Source organism: Lytechinus variegatus, chromosome 2 (assembly GCF_018143015.1).
Source record: "Lytechinus variegatus isolate NC3 chromosome 2, Lvar_3.0, whole genome shotgun sequence".
NCBI lineage: Eukaryota > Metazoa > Echinodermata > Echinoidea > Temnopleuroida > Toxopneustidae > Lytechinus > Lytechinus variegatus.
In genome coordinates this window covers 852,635-871,548 of record NC_054741.1, presented here as the reverse complement: position 1 = coordinate 871,548, position 18,914 = coordinate 852,635, and the positions used below count along the sequence as shown (strand labels likewise).

General features: G+C 36.7%; 1 protein-coding gene across 1 annotated transcript in view; it reads right to left on the bottom strand.

Annotated features, from left to right (window-relative positions):
* Positions 1–18,914, bottom strand: part of LOC121407016 (kinesin-like protein KIF15) — a 46,137-nt gene that overhangs the window by 17,429 nt on the left and 9,794 nt on the right. The window contains exons 13-23 of the mRNA XM_041597908.1: positions 17,437–17,540; positions 15,950–16,111; positions 12,874–13,072; positions 11,361–11,488; positions 10,100–10,279; positions 8,171–8,434; positions 7,352–7,459; positions 6,393–6,629; positions 5,230–5,307; positions 4,330–4,446; positions 467–628 (exon numbers count right to left, since the gene is read on the bottom strand). Coding sequence (XP_041453842.1) covers positions 467–628; positions 4,330–4,446; positions 5,230–5,307; positions 6,393–6,629; positions 7,352–7,459; positions 8,171–8,434; positions 10,100–10,279; positions 11,361–11,488; positions 12,874–13,072; positions 15,950–16,111; positions 17,437–17,540 — 1,739 coding nt within the window. The remainder of the gene's footprint in view (positions 1–466; positions 629–4,329; positions 4,447–5,229; positions 5,308–6,392; positions 6,630–7,351; positions 7,460–8,170; positions 8,435–10,099; positions 10,280–11,360; positions 11,489–12,873; positions 13,073–15,949; positions 16,112–17,436; positions 17,541–18,914) is intronic.

The following is an 18,914-nucleotide window of genomic DNA, read 5'->3' as shown; positions in this document are numbered from 1 at the left end:
TGTGTCTTCTCTATGTAATGCCATTTTTGCTGAAAGTGGATGAAAACATTTTAGTTTCCTACCCATCAGAGTCTGTTCACCATAGCTCTGATGGGAATATTTGTGTTTACATCTCAATGGGCAATCAGCTCTTACACCTAACTACCTCTATTGCCATCTTATATATTTTTTGTTAATCAAAACAAATATTCTTTACTATTTTGCTTGTCTTTCAATGTCATTTTTGCCACAGTACCTCTTCATAGAAGAAAAATGACAAAAACAACTTTTGAAAAAGGCAAATCAGCAATTTATTTGGAGATTTTTTTATCATTAATTTATATTCATATTATGTCCATATTTTATTTTGTCAAAGTATACAAATTAATAAAAAATTAAAGGGTGTTGCCAGTTTAAGGAGTCAAAGAAGGTTGGTCTTGAAATCATGTAAGCTGTGTACCTCTATAAGTTACCATAAAAAACGTACCTCTGTATCGAGTCTTTGGAGGAGATGATCCCGTTCCTCTCTGAACTGATCAATAAGTTCCTGAGCTGCCAAGAGGTCCTGTTTGGTGTTGTCTCCCTGCCGAAGCTCTGCTGTCAACCGCATGTTCTTATCACACTCACTCGCCAGTTTCTCCAGTTGTTTCTACCATAGACAGAGAGAGAAAGAGAATCAAAAGAGATGAAAGACATAGACCCTAGATGAGTTATATTGGTCACAGGGAGTCGGCTTTAATCACAAGCAAAAGGATGGCACAGTAGACATCAGTGTTGTAGTCAAGGCTCAAACCTCCAAGGCCAAGGCCAAGGCCAAGGCTTTAATACCCAAGGCCAAGGCTTCAATAACCAAGGCTGATGCCAAGGCATGGAAACCCAAGGCCAAGGCCAAGGCCTGAAAACCTCAAGGCCAAGGCCAAGGCCAAGGCCAAGGCATTTCAATTGTACAATATATGGAAAACAAATTAGAAAACAATGCTTAGGCGGCATACATGACACACAGGACCAAATGTATAAAAGGTGTGAGCGAGCAAAATTTTTGACCCTTGTACATTTAAAACGAAAATAATTTCATGATAGATCCTGTAGATTTAGACATAAAACATTTAATTATTGTTCTAGGCGATTCACATTGCAATAATTATTATTACCAAGGTGATCTGATCCTGGCATGCCCATTCTCAACATATGTCTTTCTCCTCTACCTGGTACAGGGGAGGCAGAATGTATTTTTTTTTTGGGGGGGGGGGGGGAGGTCAAAGCCAAATATGCACTTACAATATAAGTCAAAATGAGAATTTTGGTGCAGTTCAGCAAAGCTTTTTTAAGTGATTTATAATTGATAAGACAGGTATTTTGGCATAGCAAGCAAGTGGTTTTGAAAAAAAAAATCAACTTTGAAGTTGTAAAACTCGATTTTGGGTCAATTATGGTGCTAATCACTGTTAAAAGGGCATCCTTGCAAGATGCTGTAATAAGATGTAATAAGAAATGAAATTTAAATATTTCGAGCTGTTTTCGTAATCATGAAAAAGGTGTGCAACTTACTAAACAAATTAATGCGAGCACAAAACACAAGCTGAAATTTTTACTGACCAGAAAAGGAAGCTGTTCTGGACTGCATTTAGTGACTCATAAATAGGATACATAACTCACCAATCAAACAATGCGAGCGCAAAGCGCGAGCTCAAAAATTTGTAATATTCCGACCTAAAAACTAGACATTCTAAGCATTTTTTTGGGGTGTAAATTGAATGCGAACCTTACTTAACAATAATTTATGCAAGCACAATCCAAAATTTGTTGATTTTGAAACCTAAAATTTTGCTCTGTATGCCATGCTTGGCCCCTCAAAATTTTTGGTTCATCATGCCATTGATGCCATAGCCCATTTGGAAATGACGAAATTGAAGTTTGTGTTCAAGTTTACCGAATCTTTTCAGAATATCATTAAGACTTAAAACATTCTTGTTGGTCAAAGACAATAATACAAGGAAAACCTAATGGAATAGAAATCAACGTTGTTATCATTCTTTAGTAGGTAAGCTATTTTTAAAGTATGAAAATTGTTTTCAAAATTGCAGTCAGATCTGTCAGAATTATTCCTGTCATAAAATCACTATAATCAGTGGTGTACCGTGGGTCACGGCATTGGGGGCACCAGCAAAAACCTGGAACTGCCTAGTGAGCTCGCGAAGCACGCCCAGTTGCCAGGTATACTGACCTAATAGAGATATTTTTATAAGGACAGTGCCAATGTACGGACATGTATCTCACTAGTCAAATAATGCGAGCGCAAAGCGCGAGCTTAAAATTTTTGATATTCAAACATAAAAGGGACATTACAATCAATCTCTTGTAATCATGATACGTACCTGTCTCGCTAAATAATGCGAGCGCGAACTGAAATTTTTGTAAATATTGACCCCAAACAGGAAGATTTTAAGGACTATATTTTAGGAATCTTTTATCTATTAAGATTATACACATCTCACCATAGTCATTTAATGGGAGTGCCAATAAGCACTTGCTGATTTTGTTAGAATTACATCTAAACATGCACATAAAGCACTTGTAATCATGATTAACATACCCATCTCACTAATCAAATCTTGTGAGCGCGAAGCGCGAGCTGAAAATTTAGGAAATTCAGACCTGAAGAGGGGCATTTTAAGGCTTGTTTGTAGGAATTCAAGAAGACCTTACGTAGTTCACTAACCAAATGATGCGAGCGCGAAGCGCGAGCTGAAAATTTTTGATATTCAGATAAGAAAACAGAAAAAGGGACATTTTAAGGACTCATTCTAGGAATTGATGGAGAGCAGACATCTTTCACCAATCCACTACTGCAAACGTAAGCACGGACAGGAAATGTTTTATATTAAGACCTTAAAATGGGACAATCACTTAAAGTGTTCATGAAAAAAAGCATACTATTGTACATGTAAAAGAATAACTCGAAGTGCGAGGAAATATATTTGGTAGTGTGGTGTATATTGACTTGAAAACGGGAGGTTTTAGTATAGCAGGATTATATATCTCGGTAAACAGACAATGGGAGCACCAGGAACAATGAAGACATATATGCCCTGAGCCAATTATGTTTCATTTATATGAAAAAAATGTTTCTTATGTAATGTAACATAACATAATTATAACATTATAATGAACATTAATGTTTTCTTTCCCACTACGTTTCTCTTCCTTTCTCCCTCTTTTCCTCCTTTTTTTAGTCAGCCGATTGGGGGGGGGGCACATGCCCCCATGCCCCCCCTGTAGTTACGCCACTGACTATAATCATAATCATAATTATTATCATTATTATTGATATTGTTATTATCCTTATTAGTCATGATTACATCATATTACCAATAAACAATATTAATTTTCATCACTTCTCTTTGTTACATAATTATGTAATGATAATTGCGACTGATGGCACTGCTAAGTACACTTACTGCTTCTGCTGCTGCTAGTATTTAGGTAGTATTTAGTGTCATTAGTGTCATTAGATGTACAGAACAATTGAAACATTTGTAATTACTTTTATAAAACAAATGAAAGTACAAAATACAAAATGCCTTGAAAAAGCCTTGAAAATGCCTTGAAAATGCCTTGAAATTTCAAGGCTCAAAATCCTCAAGGCCAAGGCCCTCTCAAGGCCAAGGCCTGAATGTTCAAGGCCAAGGCTTTGAAAAAATAGGCCTTAAGGCGCCTTAAGGCCAAGGCCGAGCATCAAGGCACTACAACACTGGTAGACATTGGACAAGGTGGAAGAAAGAGAGCAGAAGATAGGGAGGAGTACAGAGAGAGAGAGAGAGAAACTGCACAAGATAGAAAAAGAGGCCAGAATAAAGGAAAAGAAAGATATGTACTCTGACAGACCCCACAACCCACAAAATTTGAAACTAGGAATGATATCACACACAAAAAAAAAAATATTTCCCTTTGGAGTGTGCAGTAAAGTTATCAAGAAAAAGTAGAAAATCATATCGAAACAAGAAGTCAGTATGGGATGACACAACATTGGGGCATACATGTAGTGGAAGAGAGAGGGAGGGAGAGAGGGAGAAGGGAGGGAGAGGGACAGAAACAAAGAGAAATGGAGTAAAGTAGACCAAGAGGGAAAGAAAAAGACACACAGACCTCCCAAGCAATGTAGCTGGAAAAAAGGATAATTTGGCAAACAGAATAGGAAATAACTTATTCCCATTGCAGTGCGCAGTAAAATTATTAAGAAAATTATGAAAATCATACTAAAACAAGAGAGCAGAACAGGCGAAAATTCCTATGCCCTCCTCTAACGTCAGAATGGTTGAGGGGTTTGAATAAATGTAATGTGTATAGTACCTGTATCTCTTCTTGTAGCTGCAGGACCTCTGCCTTCTTTGCTTTCAGTCTATTCTCTAAGTCTGCCTCCCTCTGTTGTTGGAATTCATGCTCCTCTTGCAAGGTATTGTATGCATCCTACCATGAGAGAACACACAAATAATGTATCAGCCTTGTGTCAAGCGGAAACAAACCACAGCCTAAGTAGCATCACCTCAAGTCCTTAACTACTCAAATGTGGCCACGTTGAAAACCCATAATGCATCATTCTAAGTGGTGCAGTCATCATAATAAAGAAGTATTTCAAAACTAAATTAATCATGTTACAAAGAAGCTAAACAAATACTTTTCCCTCCAAACATCTTTTCTCTATATAATTTTATAAATAAACTCAGATTATTTCATTCTCGGTATTATTTGTAGTTAATGCACGTTACAACCAGGTTTTTACAAATACACAATCAATTAGAAACCACACATTGCTCTTGCAAAGGAAAGGGGAGACAAAAAAAAATTGGTGAATACTTTCTAATAGGCAAAACTGCATTGACTTTCATTAATTAGGCTAGTGTAATTTTACACAAGATATACACATCCATGAAAATCCTGAAGTATTATGTGATGAATAAATAATCTTAGTATAAAAATGCCACAATTATGAAGAGAAATACTATGGCTACAAATTGGATACTAAGGCTGGTGAAAAAAAACTTACTTTTATGTTTTGAATTTGAAATCATATGAAAAAGCTATGCCTTTTCATATGGCATTAGATTCAAGCTTGCAAGAAGCTATCTGAAGCACACACAATACTTGATAAATGGAACTGCAAACAAACAGAGGTACATTATACTAAACACAAAATAGAAGATTCTTTTCTCTTTTAGGAAGAATACCTGTATGCAATAACTAATAACTGACCTGGAGTTGTTCTCTGTCTTCTAAGAGGTTCTCCAGCTCTCTTGATCGGCCACATAGTTCATTTTCGAGGCGCACCACCTTAACAAAAATGAACAAAAGAAAAAAAATAAGAATGGATATTTGATCTTAATTCAGTCTGTTACATAGTAATTTCTATGATTCAAAAAATTTAAGAGTATTTTCAAATCAATTGTCAGTGAGTAGAATGTTTATTTCAAAACCCCTCCCATCCCTAGCATTGAATAAGATTAAATTTTCTTTAATAAAATAAGGATTTATGCATTAATCTATAAAATCAAATGGCATTATTTCAGAAAAATTAACAAACAGACGTGTAGATAATATAACATAATGCCATGGTGCAAACTTTCCCAGCCTTTCTCTGATCAGCGGCCAAGATCTGAGGCAATAGATCATTGAACAGCCCCCCCCCCCAAAAAAAAAAAAAAACAAGCTCAGCCTGGTTGGGTTTATCTGAACTCTTCATAATAGTTGAGCACTTTAACAGTAACTGCAAAATGTCTGTTGCTAATAATTAATCTAGATCTATTGGGTCTGGTGCAGTAAGAAGTCTCTTTCTCCTTACTTGTTTTTACTTCATACAAATATGCCACATCTTAAAGGCACTTTGCAACTGGGTATAAGACTATGAGAACAACCCAAGTCTATCTCTCGCCCAAATTGAATTTGGAATGAAACGGTGTTGCTTATATTTAAGTCTTGCTTGTGAGCAATCTCCATTACAAAGTTCCAACCTGAAGTGCCTGGAATGAATGAATAACAGACCAAAATCCTCAGTGGACATACACAAAAATAATTGTTTTCCTTGGATGACTCTTGTCTTTCAATCAGAGGTAGGTGGGTTTGATTGGCGGTTTTCCTTCAGCCAGAAATTTACCCACATTTTGCTACACTCAACCCAAGTGAGGTGAATGGGTATCCGGAAGGTAGGAGGAATTTCTCGAACGCTTTAGTGCCAAGGCAGCTCAGCTAAAGTTGAAGTAATAATAGCATTATCATTTTCCTCATGTCACACTGAGAGAACAGTTTTCGGAACTTATTACTTTCAGTATCATTATAAACTCCAAACCATCTATCTTGGACTAGGGCCATTGTTACATTCATATACTAAATTGAATGTTTCATATCATTTTCATCATTACCTGAGCATCAAGTGCTGCCCTTGCCTTATCCCAATCCTGGGTGACCTCATTCTTGTGTCTCTTCTCATGTCCAAGTTCCTTATCTGCTGCTTGAAGCAACACCTTGAAGTCTTCTGCCTCTCCCTTGGTGATCTCATACTCTCTCTGCAGGGTCTTAAGCTGACTGGTGGCCTCAGAGAGCCTGGTGGTTAGGTCCCTCTCCTGTTCTTGCCATGCTTGCGATTCAACTGAATGCAGCTGAAAAGGATCATGGAGTCCAATCATACAGGTCAGTTATCTTTCAAAATCTTTGGAACGATGAAAGTGATCACTGAAGCAATTTTTTTTCTAACTGGGTGACATAATTTTTGAAAGTGTTAGTATTGGTAGCCACCCCCAACCCCCCCCCCAAAAAAAAAATACATAAATAAAAAACATAAATGAACTAATAAACAAATTGTTTCAAAAATGAATAAATAAGATTCTTACAAAATAAATTAATAAAAAAACAAATGTATAAAAATAGAGAAATAGACACAATGTAGATATCCTTTGTTAAAACACTAAAAATTAAAACAAATTGAGTAATGAATATTTATATTTCTGATGGTACTATTATTACCTTCATTTTTTTCTTACTATATCATGCCAGTTCTCACCATGAAAACACATACAGTGACAATAATGTTGAATGAAAATACATCCAATGGCAAATGAAATTATTCTGTCTATTGTATTATACAGATCCCTACCATTCAAGGTTGGGAAGATACAAGTTGCTCAGCAAACAAACTGATCTCTCACTCCAACATCATATTTTGATCTCACTTTCCATTGAATCTTTCACTGGTTAACACTGTTTTAATCAGGCAACGAAATATGACATAGATTTTGGGGGTCGTCTCTCATTCCATTGATTATACTGCACACAAATTAACAAGGAGTTTGACCATGTCTTAACCACCCTGGGATGAACTTACCTCTGTTATCTGCTGCAGCTGATGTTCTAATTTACTGGTATTCTGTAACATCTTGTGTTTCTGTGATTCATGCTCCTCAAGCTGTTGTTGAAGATTTGCATATTTGTCCTGCAAACAAGAAATGATTGCGACATTGGTTATGTGTATGGATACACTTGAAGTATCACTTAAAGATAAATTCCAGTTCTGGTAACGATCTCAAAATGACTTTTTACAGAATCTAATATAATGACCACCCAAGTGTCTGTTTGTATGAATAAAAAATATGTGCCAAAGGATTCTGGAAGAAATTGTGTAATTGCGGAGAAATAAGCAAAATAAGCGCGGATTCGCTCACTTCCGTCAGGTCTTTATTGCAGCAATAATAATAGACTGTCCCACGTGTGCCTATCTGTGTTGGCGATCTTCAGTGTGATCGTATTTCAGCTTAGATTTTATGATTTCACAAAGTTCAGTTTATGTAACTGTACCAGATCAAGATCCACGATGATATAGTTATACTTAACCTTGGTTTTACAGACTTTCTCACGAAATTAGTGCTTTACTGCAACTACTATCATTTAGCTTTAAGTATCACTTATTTTATCCTTGGTATTCTTAACATCTTGTTTCTTTTGTGATTCATGCTCCTCATGCTGTTGTTGAAGACTGACATATTTGTCCTCCATTAAAAAAATGTGGAGATAATACAATATTGCACTTGCAAATCACTAAAGCATAATTGGAATTCTGTAAACATCTCGTACTTCTGTGATTCATAGAATTTTAGAAATACTCTAAATACAACAAAAATCTTGTGTTTCTGGGATGGTTACCAACCTGCAACTTTTGGAGTTCGATAGTAAGAGCCTCATTGCACTGCTCCACGACATGTTCAGGCATCTCCTCGTCAATGATTCCTTCCTCTTCCAGGGCAGGAGAGGGCGTCATATCACCGCTTGTAAGGCTGTTTGCACTGTGGCTCCTCAGTGGACTGGCACCGTCTGATGATGCGAAGCCAGGCCCAATGGGGGTCTCGCCGGCAGCTCTGAGGATGGTGCGGGAGCGTAACTGGTAGGATACTTTCTTGGGAGTGGTGATTTTCTGAGAATTGGTGGAAAGTGTGAACACACAAACAAAACTTGACTGACTGTTCACTTTTTAATGACACTTTCAACATATGTATGCCATATTAGTGTCACACAATTCATCTTGAAAAAGATTTACACTATACACTATAAATGTCTTCTACAACATTGTTCACAAATTACAAACCACAAATTGACATTACAGATAATTTAATATACATCTCCTACATCAGCAGGACTCCCTATTTACGAAAGGGAAGAGGTTCTTTCACATGCACTAACTGCGGTTATCCCTTACACAGTAACAACAGATTAAAGTCTCCTCTAAAAGACTAGGCAAGCAGACTAAAATAATTAATCACAGAAATGCAGCAGGCTCATTATGATTGGTGCACAGGTAAATATCACACATTTTGTAAAAACAAGTGGAATGCCTCTGGCCGTCTCACCTGCATCACGCGGTTCAATATAGCAGCAGTGCTGACTTTGAATACTACTCTAACTCGCACAAGATGTTCAGTGATACATGGTTACTCTTATGTCCACTTTTTATGAACTAGACCAATAAACTTACAGAGATATGATGGTTATTCAACAAAAAACCCCAACATGGCAAAAGTTCATTGACCTTACATGACCTTTGAACTTGATCATGTGACCTGAAACTCAAACAGGATGTTCAGTGATACTTGATTACTCTTATGTACAAGTTTCATGAATCAGATCCATAAACTTTCAAAGTTATGATGGTAATTCAACAGATACACCCAATTCGGCCAAAGTTCATTGACCTTTGACCTTGGTCATGTGACCTGAAACGCGCACAGGATGTTCAGTGATACTTGATTACTCTAATGTCCAAGTTTAATGAACTAGACCAATAAACTTTCAAAGTTATGATGGTAATTCAACAGATACCCCCGATTCGGCCAAAGTTCATTGACCCTAAATGACCTTTGACCTTAATCATGAGACCTGAAACTTGCACAAAATTTTCAGTGATGCTTGATTACTATTATGTCCAAGTTTCATGAATCAGATCCATAAACTTTCAAAGTTAAGATGGGAATTCAACAGATATCCCCAATTCGGCCAAAGTTCATTGACCCTAAATGACCTTTGACCTTGGTCATGTGACGTGAAACTCATGCAGGATGTTCAGTGATACTTGATTTACCTTATGTCCAAGTTTCATGAACTAGGTCCATATATTTTCTAAGTTATGATGACATTTCAAAAACTTAACCTCAGGTTAAGATTTCGATGTTGAATCCTCCAACATGGTCTAAGTTCATTGACCCTAAATGACCTTTGACCTTGGTCATGTGACATGAAACTCTAATAGGATGTTCAGTAATACTTGATTAACCTAATGGCCAAGTTTTATTAACTAGGTCCATATACTTTCTAAGTTATGACATCATTTCAAAAACTTAACCTCAGGTTAAGATTTGATGTTGACGCCGCCGCCGCCGTCGGAAAAGCGGCGCCTATAGTCTCACTTTGCTTCGCAGGTGAGACAAAAAAAAAATGGATACACATGTCATTCCATTTATATTGTTACAAGTGAAAATTACGTAAATGTACTTGTACTTTTATTGCATGGGACACACAGTAATTTCAGTCTGAAAAGGACTGACAGTTTTCATAATTAATGGAACAGATTTTTTTTATGACCTACCTTGATGGTCTGCATATGAATATCATTCATGGCATCTCTGTCCATCTTATTCTTGATCTTCATCCCTTGCAGTGTCTTCTCGAGTTCATGGTTTGCTTTCTTGTATGCAGCTAACTCTGATTCTAACTCCAAACGGGTCTTCCTTGTCATCTCCTCTTGCTCTGCATGTTCTTGCTTGGCCTACATAGAGGGATAGGTCAAAGATCAAAAGTCTATTAAGGTCAAAGTTCTCAGGTCAAGGGTCAAATATTATTTTCTTGCTGTTGGGGGGTGTTACATAAATATTTTTGTCTGACAAGTTGTCAGATCTGACAATTTTCCTTGATTTTGAATGGCTGAGAGGAACAGTTCCTATGGTAACTGTCAAATGAAATGACACTTGTCGGGTAAAAACGTCTGACAAATCCTTTCATGAAACGCTGATCTGATCTTAGTTCATTAAGCACTCATTCAAGTCACAAATAGCAGTAATTTTTTGATGCTCCACAAATTAATTTGGACAAGAATTTATCAGGGTCATGAGAGCATTTATGAGGGTCACAACCAAATAAACGAGAGTATAAATCAAGTAATCTACTTGGATTTGTACACATTTATATTACTCATGGGCAATACCTCTGAGAATATCTACATTAGACTTCTGCATGCACGTCGGACCCGTTTTGAAGTAATAATGTTTGTATTCTAGTCCTTATCACAACTTGTAATACTATCAAATATCCAAGGCTTCAGAAGTTCATAAAGAAAAGTTAGAGAATTGAGAAAATGAGGGTTTGACATACAAAAAGGTTGACTCATGTTGGTCGTAATGTTACAAGAAATGTTCATAAATGGCCCTCATAATGATGAGTATGCAAGCTCCTAAATTGTACATGGGGCAAAATTCATGAAAATTGCATTCTGACCTGTACTAATTGCATCCTCTTTTATGTAACCTAGCAAGGTCAGAAATCTATTTTGAAGGTTTTGAATCTGGCTACAAACATTAGACTCTTTTTTTTTCTTTTTAAAGACTCACCTAAATGTAGACAAGGAAAAGGAAAATTTGTAAATGGCCTTGGGTGGTTTTGAACCTGATAGTCTAAACAGTGGAAACGCTTGGTCTTTATTGTGATTTTAAGTATGACTGGAACACTCTCAGGTGCTTAGCTACACAAGAATCACATTTAGCCCAAAAAAGTGTCACCAATTGTGTGCAAAGTCATTTGTAACATGTAAAGTGATTTGTAACAGCTTATTTTCAGCATTCACACAGACTTACATTTTCCAGCTCATCTTGGAGTTTCTTGATCTGAGATTTTAGGATGACCATCGTTGATGTGGGAACATTCTCCCCATCTACTGGAGTACTGTTAGGAGTTACACTGAAGCGACGATTCTGGGACAAACCTTAGATCACCAAACAAATAGAATAGTAATGAAAAACATAGGTCATAGTATGAATAAATAAGTAAATGAATAAATAAGTAGTGATTGCATTTATTTATCACAGGAACGCAATGATGCATTTTTACATGAATTGTATAGACATGGATCTACACAATAAGTTCCAATAATCATTTCCCAAGGAAAATGACAACCAAAACAAACAAAAACAATACGAAATATCATCATTTTCGAAATTTTCTTTGCTTTAAAATATCTATCTGATGATTTAGCTTCTTCCCATCAAGAACAAAGGTCAAGGCAAAAAGGACTATGCTTCATGAAAAATTACAATCATGATAATGGCCTTTATACATAATGCTAATGATTCAATTCAATGTTTTATTCAAGTTCCAATGGGAACTTTGATTTTGATTAACTGCTGAGTAGTTGCAAAATAATTATTTCAAAGATGCCAGAATAGTATTTTCTAAAAATCAACTGCTATATTTATGTATTCTTATTACAATAATCTCTTGCCAAACTTTCTTAATAAATGTTTTGTACAGAATAAATCACTTACTGGTCGTCTAACCAGACAAGCTAATGATCTTTATATACTAAATTGCAAATACACATTTTCATGAAACACTATTCAATATGTCGGACCCAAACTTTGGAATTCTTTATCGAATGAACTCAAACATTCCCCCACACTCCTTTCTTTCAAACAGAAATATAAATTTTACCTTTTTACTCCATAAGATAGTTTTATATTTGCCTCTCCTCCCCTTTATTTGTCTTTTACTTTCTTTTGCTTTGTCTGGGGTTTTTAGGTTGAGTATCTATTTTTTTCTTATGTAATTTATGTATTCCATTTTTTTTCCTCTTTCAGAGGGGATTGACCTTGATAGATCAATATGGCCTTTGTCAATCCCCTCCACATTTTGATTTTCTATGTTCTTTTTTTATGTATTTATTGTTACTATTTATACTTGTATTTGTTATTATCTATGTATGTACTCGACTGTAATGTTTATTACATGTTTTTTACTCAATATGTGGAAATAAATTGTATTGAATTGAAAGTCTCCTAAAGGTCATCTCGCATATTCAGAACAATTTGTATCAGCAAAATGTTTGGGTGTTCAGAATTTCATAAGAACATTTGATATGACTGGACTGGAATGAAGTATTCCATGAGCTAAAATGTTGAGATTTGAACTAAACTATCAAATGTCCCTACTCTCAAAAAAAATTAAGACACTCCATTCCTTATATATCATCCTACATAATGGGTTAAATCATGTACATGAAGCTTCCAAAATAACTTTAAGCTGCTTGATCTTGGAATGTATTTCTATCTGCTAATATCGTCTTGGGACAGCTTACGAAAATGTTGACATTACCTTCTCTGAGTTCAAGGAAGAGTTTCTCCAGCTCTTCTGCCTTGGTTGCTGTCATGGCTTCCACACTCTGTACAGCTTCCATGGCTCTCAGCTTCTTGTTTTGTGCCCTCAGTGATTGGTTCTCTACAACATAACGCATGACAAAGGGGTTGTGTTCCAACTGCTCCTGAAGCTGTGCTATCTCTTTCTTCAAGTTCTCCTGTAAGACAGTGTGAATGAATGAAGCAATGAAATGAGTGATTGGTTCTCTACAACATAACGCATGACAAAGGGGTTGTGTTCCAACTGCTCCTGGAGCTGTGCTATCTCTTTCTTCAAGTTCTCCTGTAAGACAGTGCGAATGAATGAAGCAATGAAATGAGTGATTGGTTCTCTACAACATAACGCATGACAAAGGGGTTGTGCTCCAACTGCTCCTGGAGCTGTGCTATCTCTTTCTTCAAGTTCTCCTGTAAGACAGTGTGAATGAATGAAGCAAGGAAATGAGTGATTGGTTCTCTACAACATAACGCATGACAAAGGGGTTGTGTTCCAACTGCTCCTGGAGCTGTGCTATCTCTTTCTTCAAGTTCTCCTGTAAGACAGTACGAATGAATGAAGCAATGAAATGAGTGATTGGTTCTCTACAACATAACGCATGACAAAGGGGTTGTGCTCCAACTGCTCCTGGAGCTGTGCTATCTCTTTCTTCAAGTTCTCCTGTAAGACAGTGTGAATGAATGAAGCAATGAAATGAGTGATTGGTTCTCTACAACATAACGCATGACAAAGGGGTTGTGTTCCAACTGCTCCTGGAGCTGTGCTATCTCTTTCTTCAAGTTCTCCTGTAAGACAGTGTGAATGAATGAAGCAATGAAATGAGTGATTGGTTCTCTACAACATAACGCATGACAAAGGGGTTGTGTTCCAACTGCTCCTGGAGCTGTGCTATCTCTTTCTTCAAGTTCTCCTGTAAGACAGTACGAATGAAATGAGTGATTGGTTCTCTACAACATAACGCATGACAAAGGGGTTGTGCTCCAACTGCTCCTGGAGCTGTGCTATCTCTTTCTTCAAGTTCTCCTGTAAGACAGTGTGAATGAATGAAGCAATGAAATGAGTGATTGGTTCTCTACAACATAACGCATGACAAAGGGGTTGTGCTCCAACTGCTCCTGAAGCTGCGCTATCTCTTTCTTCAAGTTCTCCTGTAAGACAGTACGAATGAATGAAGCAATGAAATGAGTGATTGGTTCTCTACAACATAACGCATGACAAAGGGGTTGTGTTCCAACTGCTCCTGAAGCTGTGCTATCTCTTTCTTCAAGTTCTCCTGTAAGACAGTGTGAATGAATGAAGCAATGTAATGAGTGATTGGTTCTCTACAACATAACGCATGACAAAGGTGTTGTGCTCCAACTGCTCCTGGAGCTGTGCTATCTCTTTCTTCAAGTTCTCCTGTAAGACAGTGTGAATGAATGAGGCAATGAAATGAGTGATTGGTTCTCTACAACATAACGCATGACAAAGGGGTTGTGTTCCAACTGCTCCTGGAGCTGTGCTATCTCTTTCTTCAAGTTCTCCTGTAAGACAGTGTGAATGAATGAAGCAATGTAATGAGTGATTGGTTCTCTACAACATAACGCATGACAAAGGGGTTGTGTTCCAACTGTTCCTGAAGCTGTGCTATCTCTTTCTTCAAGTTCTCCTGTAAGACAGTACGAATGAAATGAGTGATTGGTTCTCTACAACATAACGCATGACAAAGGGGTTGTGTTCCAACTGCTCCTGGAGCTGTGCTATCTCTTTCTTCAAGTTCTCCTGTAAGACAGTGTGAATGAATGAGGCAATGAAATGAGTGATTGGTTCTCTACAACATAACGCATGACAAAGGGGTTGTGTTCCAACTGCTCCTGGAGCTGTGCTATCTCTTTCTTCAAGTTCTCCTGTAAGACAGTGTGAATGAATGAAGCAATGAAATGAGTGATTGGTTCTCTACAACATAACGCATGACAAAGGGGTTGTGTTCCAACTGCTCCTGGAGCTGTGCTATCTCTTTCTTCAAGTTCTCCGGTAAGACAGTACGAATGAATGAAGCAATGAAATGAGTGATTGGTTCTCTACAACATAACGCATGACAAAGGTGTTGTGCTCCAACTGCTCCTGGAGCTGTGCTATCTCTTTCTTCAAGTTCTCCTGTAAGACAGTGTGAATGAATGAAGCAATGAAATGAGTGATTGGTTCTCTACAACATAACGCATGACAAAGGGGTTGTGTTCCAACTGCTCCTGGAGCTGTGCTATCTCTTTCTTCAAGTTCTCCTGTAAGACAGTACGAATGAATGAAGCAATGAAATGAGTGATTGGTTCTCTACAACATAACGCATGACAAAGGGGTTGTGTTCCAACTGCTCCTGGAGCTGTGCTATCTCTTTCTTCTTCAAGTGAATGAAACAATGAAATTAGATAAAGGTTCAAGAATCTTGTCATATCATGTACATGAACTGCGGAAATTGAATTCTTACGAGAGCCTATAAATTTACTACACAATATAAAATTACAAATAGATGATAAATGAAGAATAATGATATATATTGGTTACAATTACACTGGCCTTATTGTTAAAAAAAACACCCACACAAGAAAAAAAATCAAATTTGTGCAGAGACTGAAAAATCATCAATTATCTGTAGTGGCGTCTAATTGTAACAGATGCAGTATGCGGAATGAATTAGGGATGGTGTTTCCAACTAACTTTATTTTTTCCCTTTTTTAAGGCAATAAAAAGAATTTGTAATACCTGTATATCACAGACATAGCTGAGAAATGTGTTCTTGTCCTTCAGTCCTACATACATACATAACGAACACTGAATTTGATCTATCAAATAGAAGGTATCAAGAACAAAAACTGGACAGAATTATGGATGGCCCAGAAACGTAATACCTACAGAAGACAGAAAAATATTGAAATTTAGCTTTCAAACACTTCTTAAGTTAATCTTGAAGATGAAAACTGGCCCTCCAGCCCTAAAATGTAAGGCCTACAAAGAGTGAAAAATAAATCTAATATTGATTGTGCAAAAGTAAGTTGCTTACATTCATCATGTCTCTGTTTTCTTTTGACATAGCCTTGTTCTTTGTCTTCTGAAGCATGTCTATGGTGCTGTTACGGAACTTGATGATCATCTTGTTTGAGCTGATGACCTGATCACGTTTGCTGCACAACTCCTCAAGGCTGCTAACCTTCTCCCGTAATTCCTGAAAAAAATAACAAGAGAAGTGTTAGGAAAAGGTACATATGATGACCCAATTACCAAAAAAAAATACACAGTAAATTGACCAAAATGAAATTTTGAGTGATAAAGTTGTAACAGGTCTCCCAGCTTTAAAAATTGAATTGTTTTGCAAAAAAGGCCAAATAACTAAACATTCACAGAATAATGATTTATCAGGATTAAGAGTTCGATGATCATTCAAGCATGAGGTATACTAACTCAAGACTTGTTGAAGCTCTTAGCCCCCCCCCCCCAAAAAAAAGAGAGATATGGTTGCAATTAACCCTATCTAGGCCTCAACAAATCGCGCAATATTTTCGCCGCGCGAAATTTTTTGACCGCGCCACTCGCTGACTTTTTACTTTCAAGTCTTGCGCAACTTTTGAGACCAACTTTGCGTCCTCCGGGTACGTGGTTCCGAAATTACGCAACATTATGTAAGTGCATGTCAGACCGAAAATTGCTCAAAAACGTGATTTCGTGTACAAAGTCAATGCAAATTGTGTTTTCAACCAAAATTCATAAATGTATGATTATTTTTAGTTTTGCTGGTCTAAATGTATTTATTTTATGCTTTTTATGATCACAGAAGAGTCCCCAACAAATTTCATTGAAAAAACAATGAAAAACAAAAGGTCAAAAAACAAAGAAATACATAATTGCAAAAAACAATAAAATACATAAGAAAATGATTTGATATCGCAATTTTATTCATGTACACTTGCTAAGAACACCACAAAGAGTTTCTATACCAAAAATTAGTACATTTGGAGCTTTATTTAGGGAGTTACAGGAAAAAGTATGATTTCGCATACTAATTACGCATAAATTAGCATAATCACTTAATAGCGACTCGCACGAAAAAAATTACTATACAATCTTGGAGATTATGTCCCAGGCAACCAGCATGCCAATTTTCGGCGCGATCGCGCGGTCGACGGCCGAGATCTTGGGGGGGGGCCTGGGAGGCCCCCCCGGCCATATGAACTCCCAAAATACCCCGGCCTAGATAGGGTTAAATTGTTGATAGGACTGGATGTGTCTCTGGCTTTGGTCAAATCTAACGACTTAATATCTTGGCAAAAAAGAAGTTTCTCCTTCAGATGATATTATACATAAGGATTTTAAAGCCCAAGCATCAATTTGGGTTTATGACATTGGCTTACAAAACAATGTGTTTGTCAATAAGTCCACATTACTAGTATTATCAGTATTTGTTTAACTATAATGATAATAACATACATCTACAAACTCCAAAGGAAATGGTTTTACAATGAACTACTGTCCAAGATTTTCTGAATAATTAACCTTTTTCTCCACTTCCACAGCATCCCTCAGACTCATTGCCTCCAGGAAATACTTCTTCCATTTGCTGCTGTTGCCATTTTGTTGTCCCGATGCTGTACCATTACCTACAGGAGTTCAAATAAAAGGTACAATAATGGTAATCAGTTTTTGTATCAGGCATATCATGTACCATGAACATTTCTTGGTGCTTATATAGCTGAAAAGAATGATAAGTTGGCACTGCATTTCAAGAAGTGGTCCTTTAATGTAGATTAATGCTTATCCCTCACAAAATTATTGTTTTCTCCATATTCTGGAATCTGGATGCCTTTATGTATTTTTTATTTATTGATTAATTTATTTACTTATTTATTTATTCTTTATCTTTTTGCTACTGAGAGAATCGTGTTTGTCCTGTGTATGTGTCGTCTGTTCATCAGTTGTGTAGATATTTTGTGTAGATATCTTAAGTACAGTAGCTATGAAGTTTTGTTGTTATTGTATATATTATTTTGTTTTACAATAAAAACATAAATAAAAAAAAAAACATTTCTTGGTGCTTTCAAACGGACTTAGATATTATTACCCTGGCTTTAGGCAGGGCTCCACACCAACCTTTCTTTTTCTACTGGTCCAGCCTGTTCATGTTGGTCCAGTAGATACCCAGGTTTACACACTTTTACTGGTCCGAATATAACATTTACTGGAACCCAAAGCTAAAGGAAAACTTAAACCTATCTTTAAACCTATATTTTCGCCGTGCGAAATTTTTTGACTGCGCTGCTAGCTGACTTTTTACCTTCAAGTCTTGCTCAACTATCGAGACCAATTTTGCGTCACCCGGGTACGTGGTTCCGAAATTACGCAACATTGAGTAAGTGCATGTCAGACCGAAAATGGCTCAAAAACGTGATTTCGTGTACAAAGTCAATGCAAATTGTGTTTTCAACCAAAATTCATAAATGTATGATTATTTTTAGTTTTGCTAGTCTAAATGTATTCATTTTATGCTTTTTATGATCACAGAAGAGTCCCCAACAAATTTCATTGAAAAAACAATGAAAAACAAAAGGTCAAAAAAACAGAGAAATACATAAGAAATTGCAAAAAACAATATAATACATAAGAAAATGATTTGATATCACAATTTTTTTCATGTACACTTGCTAAGGACACCACAAAGAGTTTCTATACCAAAAATTAGTACATTTGGAGCTTTATTTAGGGAGTTAGAGGAAAAAGTATGATTTTGCATACTAATTATGCATAAATTAGCATAATCACTTAATAGCGATTCGCATGAAATAAATTACTATACAATCTTGTAGATTATGTCCCAGGCAAAACGCGTGCCAATTTTCGGCGCGATCGCGCGGTCGACGGCCGAGATCTTGGGGGGGGGCCTGGGAGGCCCCCCCCCGGCCATAGGAACTCCCAAAATACCCCGGCCTAGATAGGGTTAAAAAAGTTTATTTTGCTGCCTTTTATTGCCTTTATTG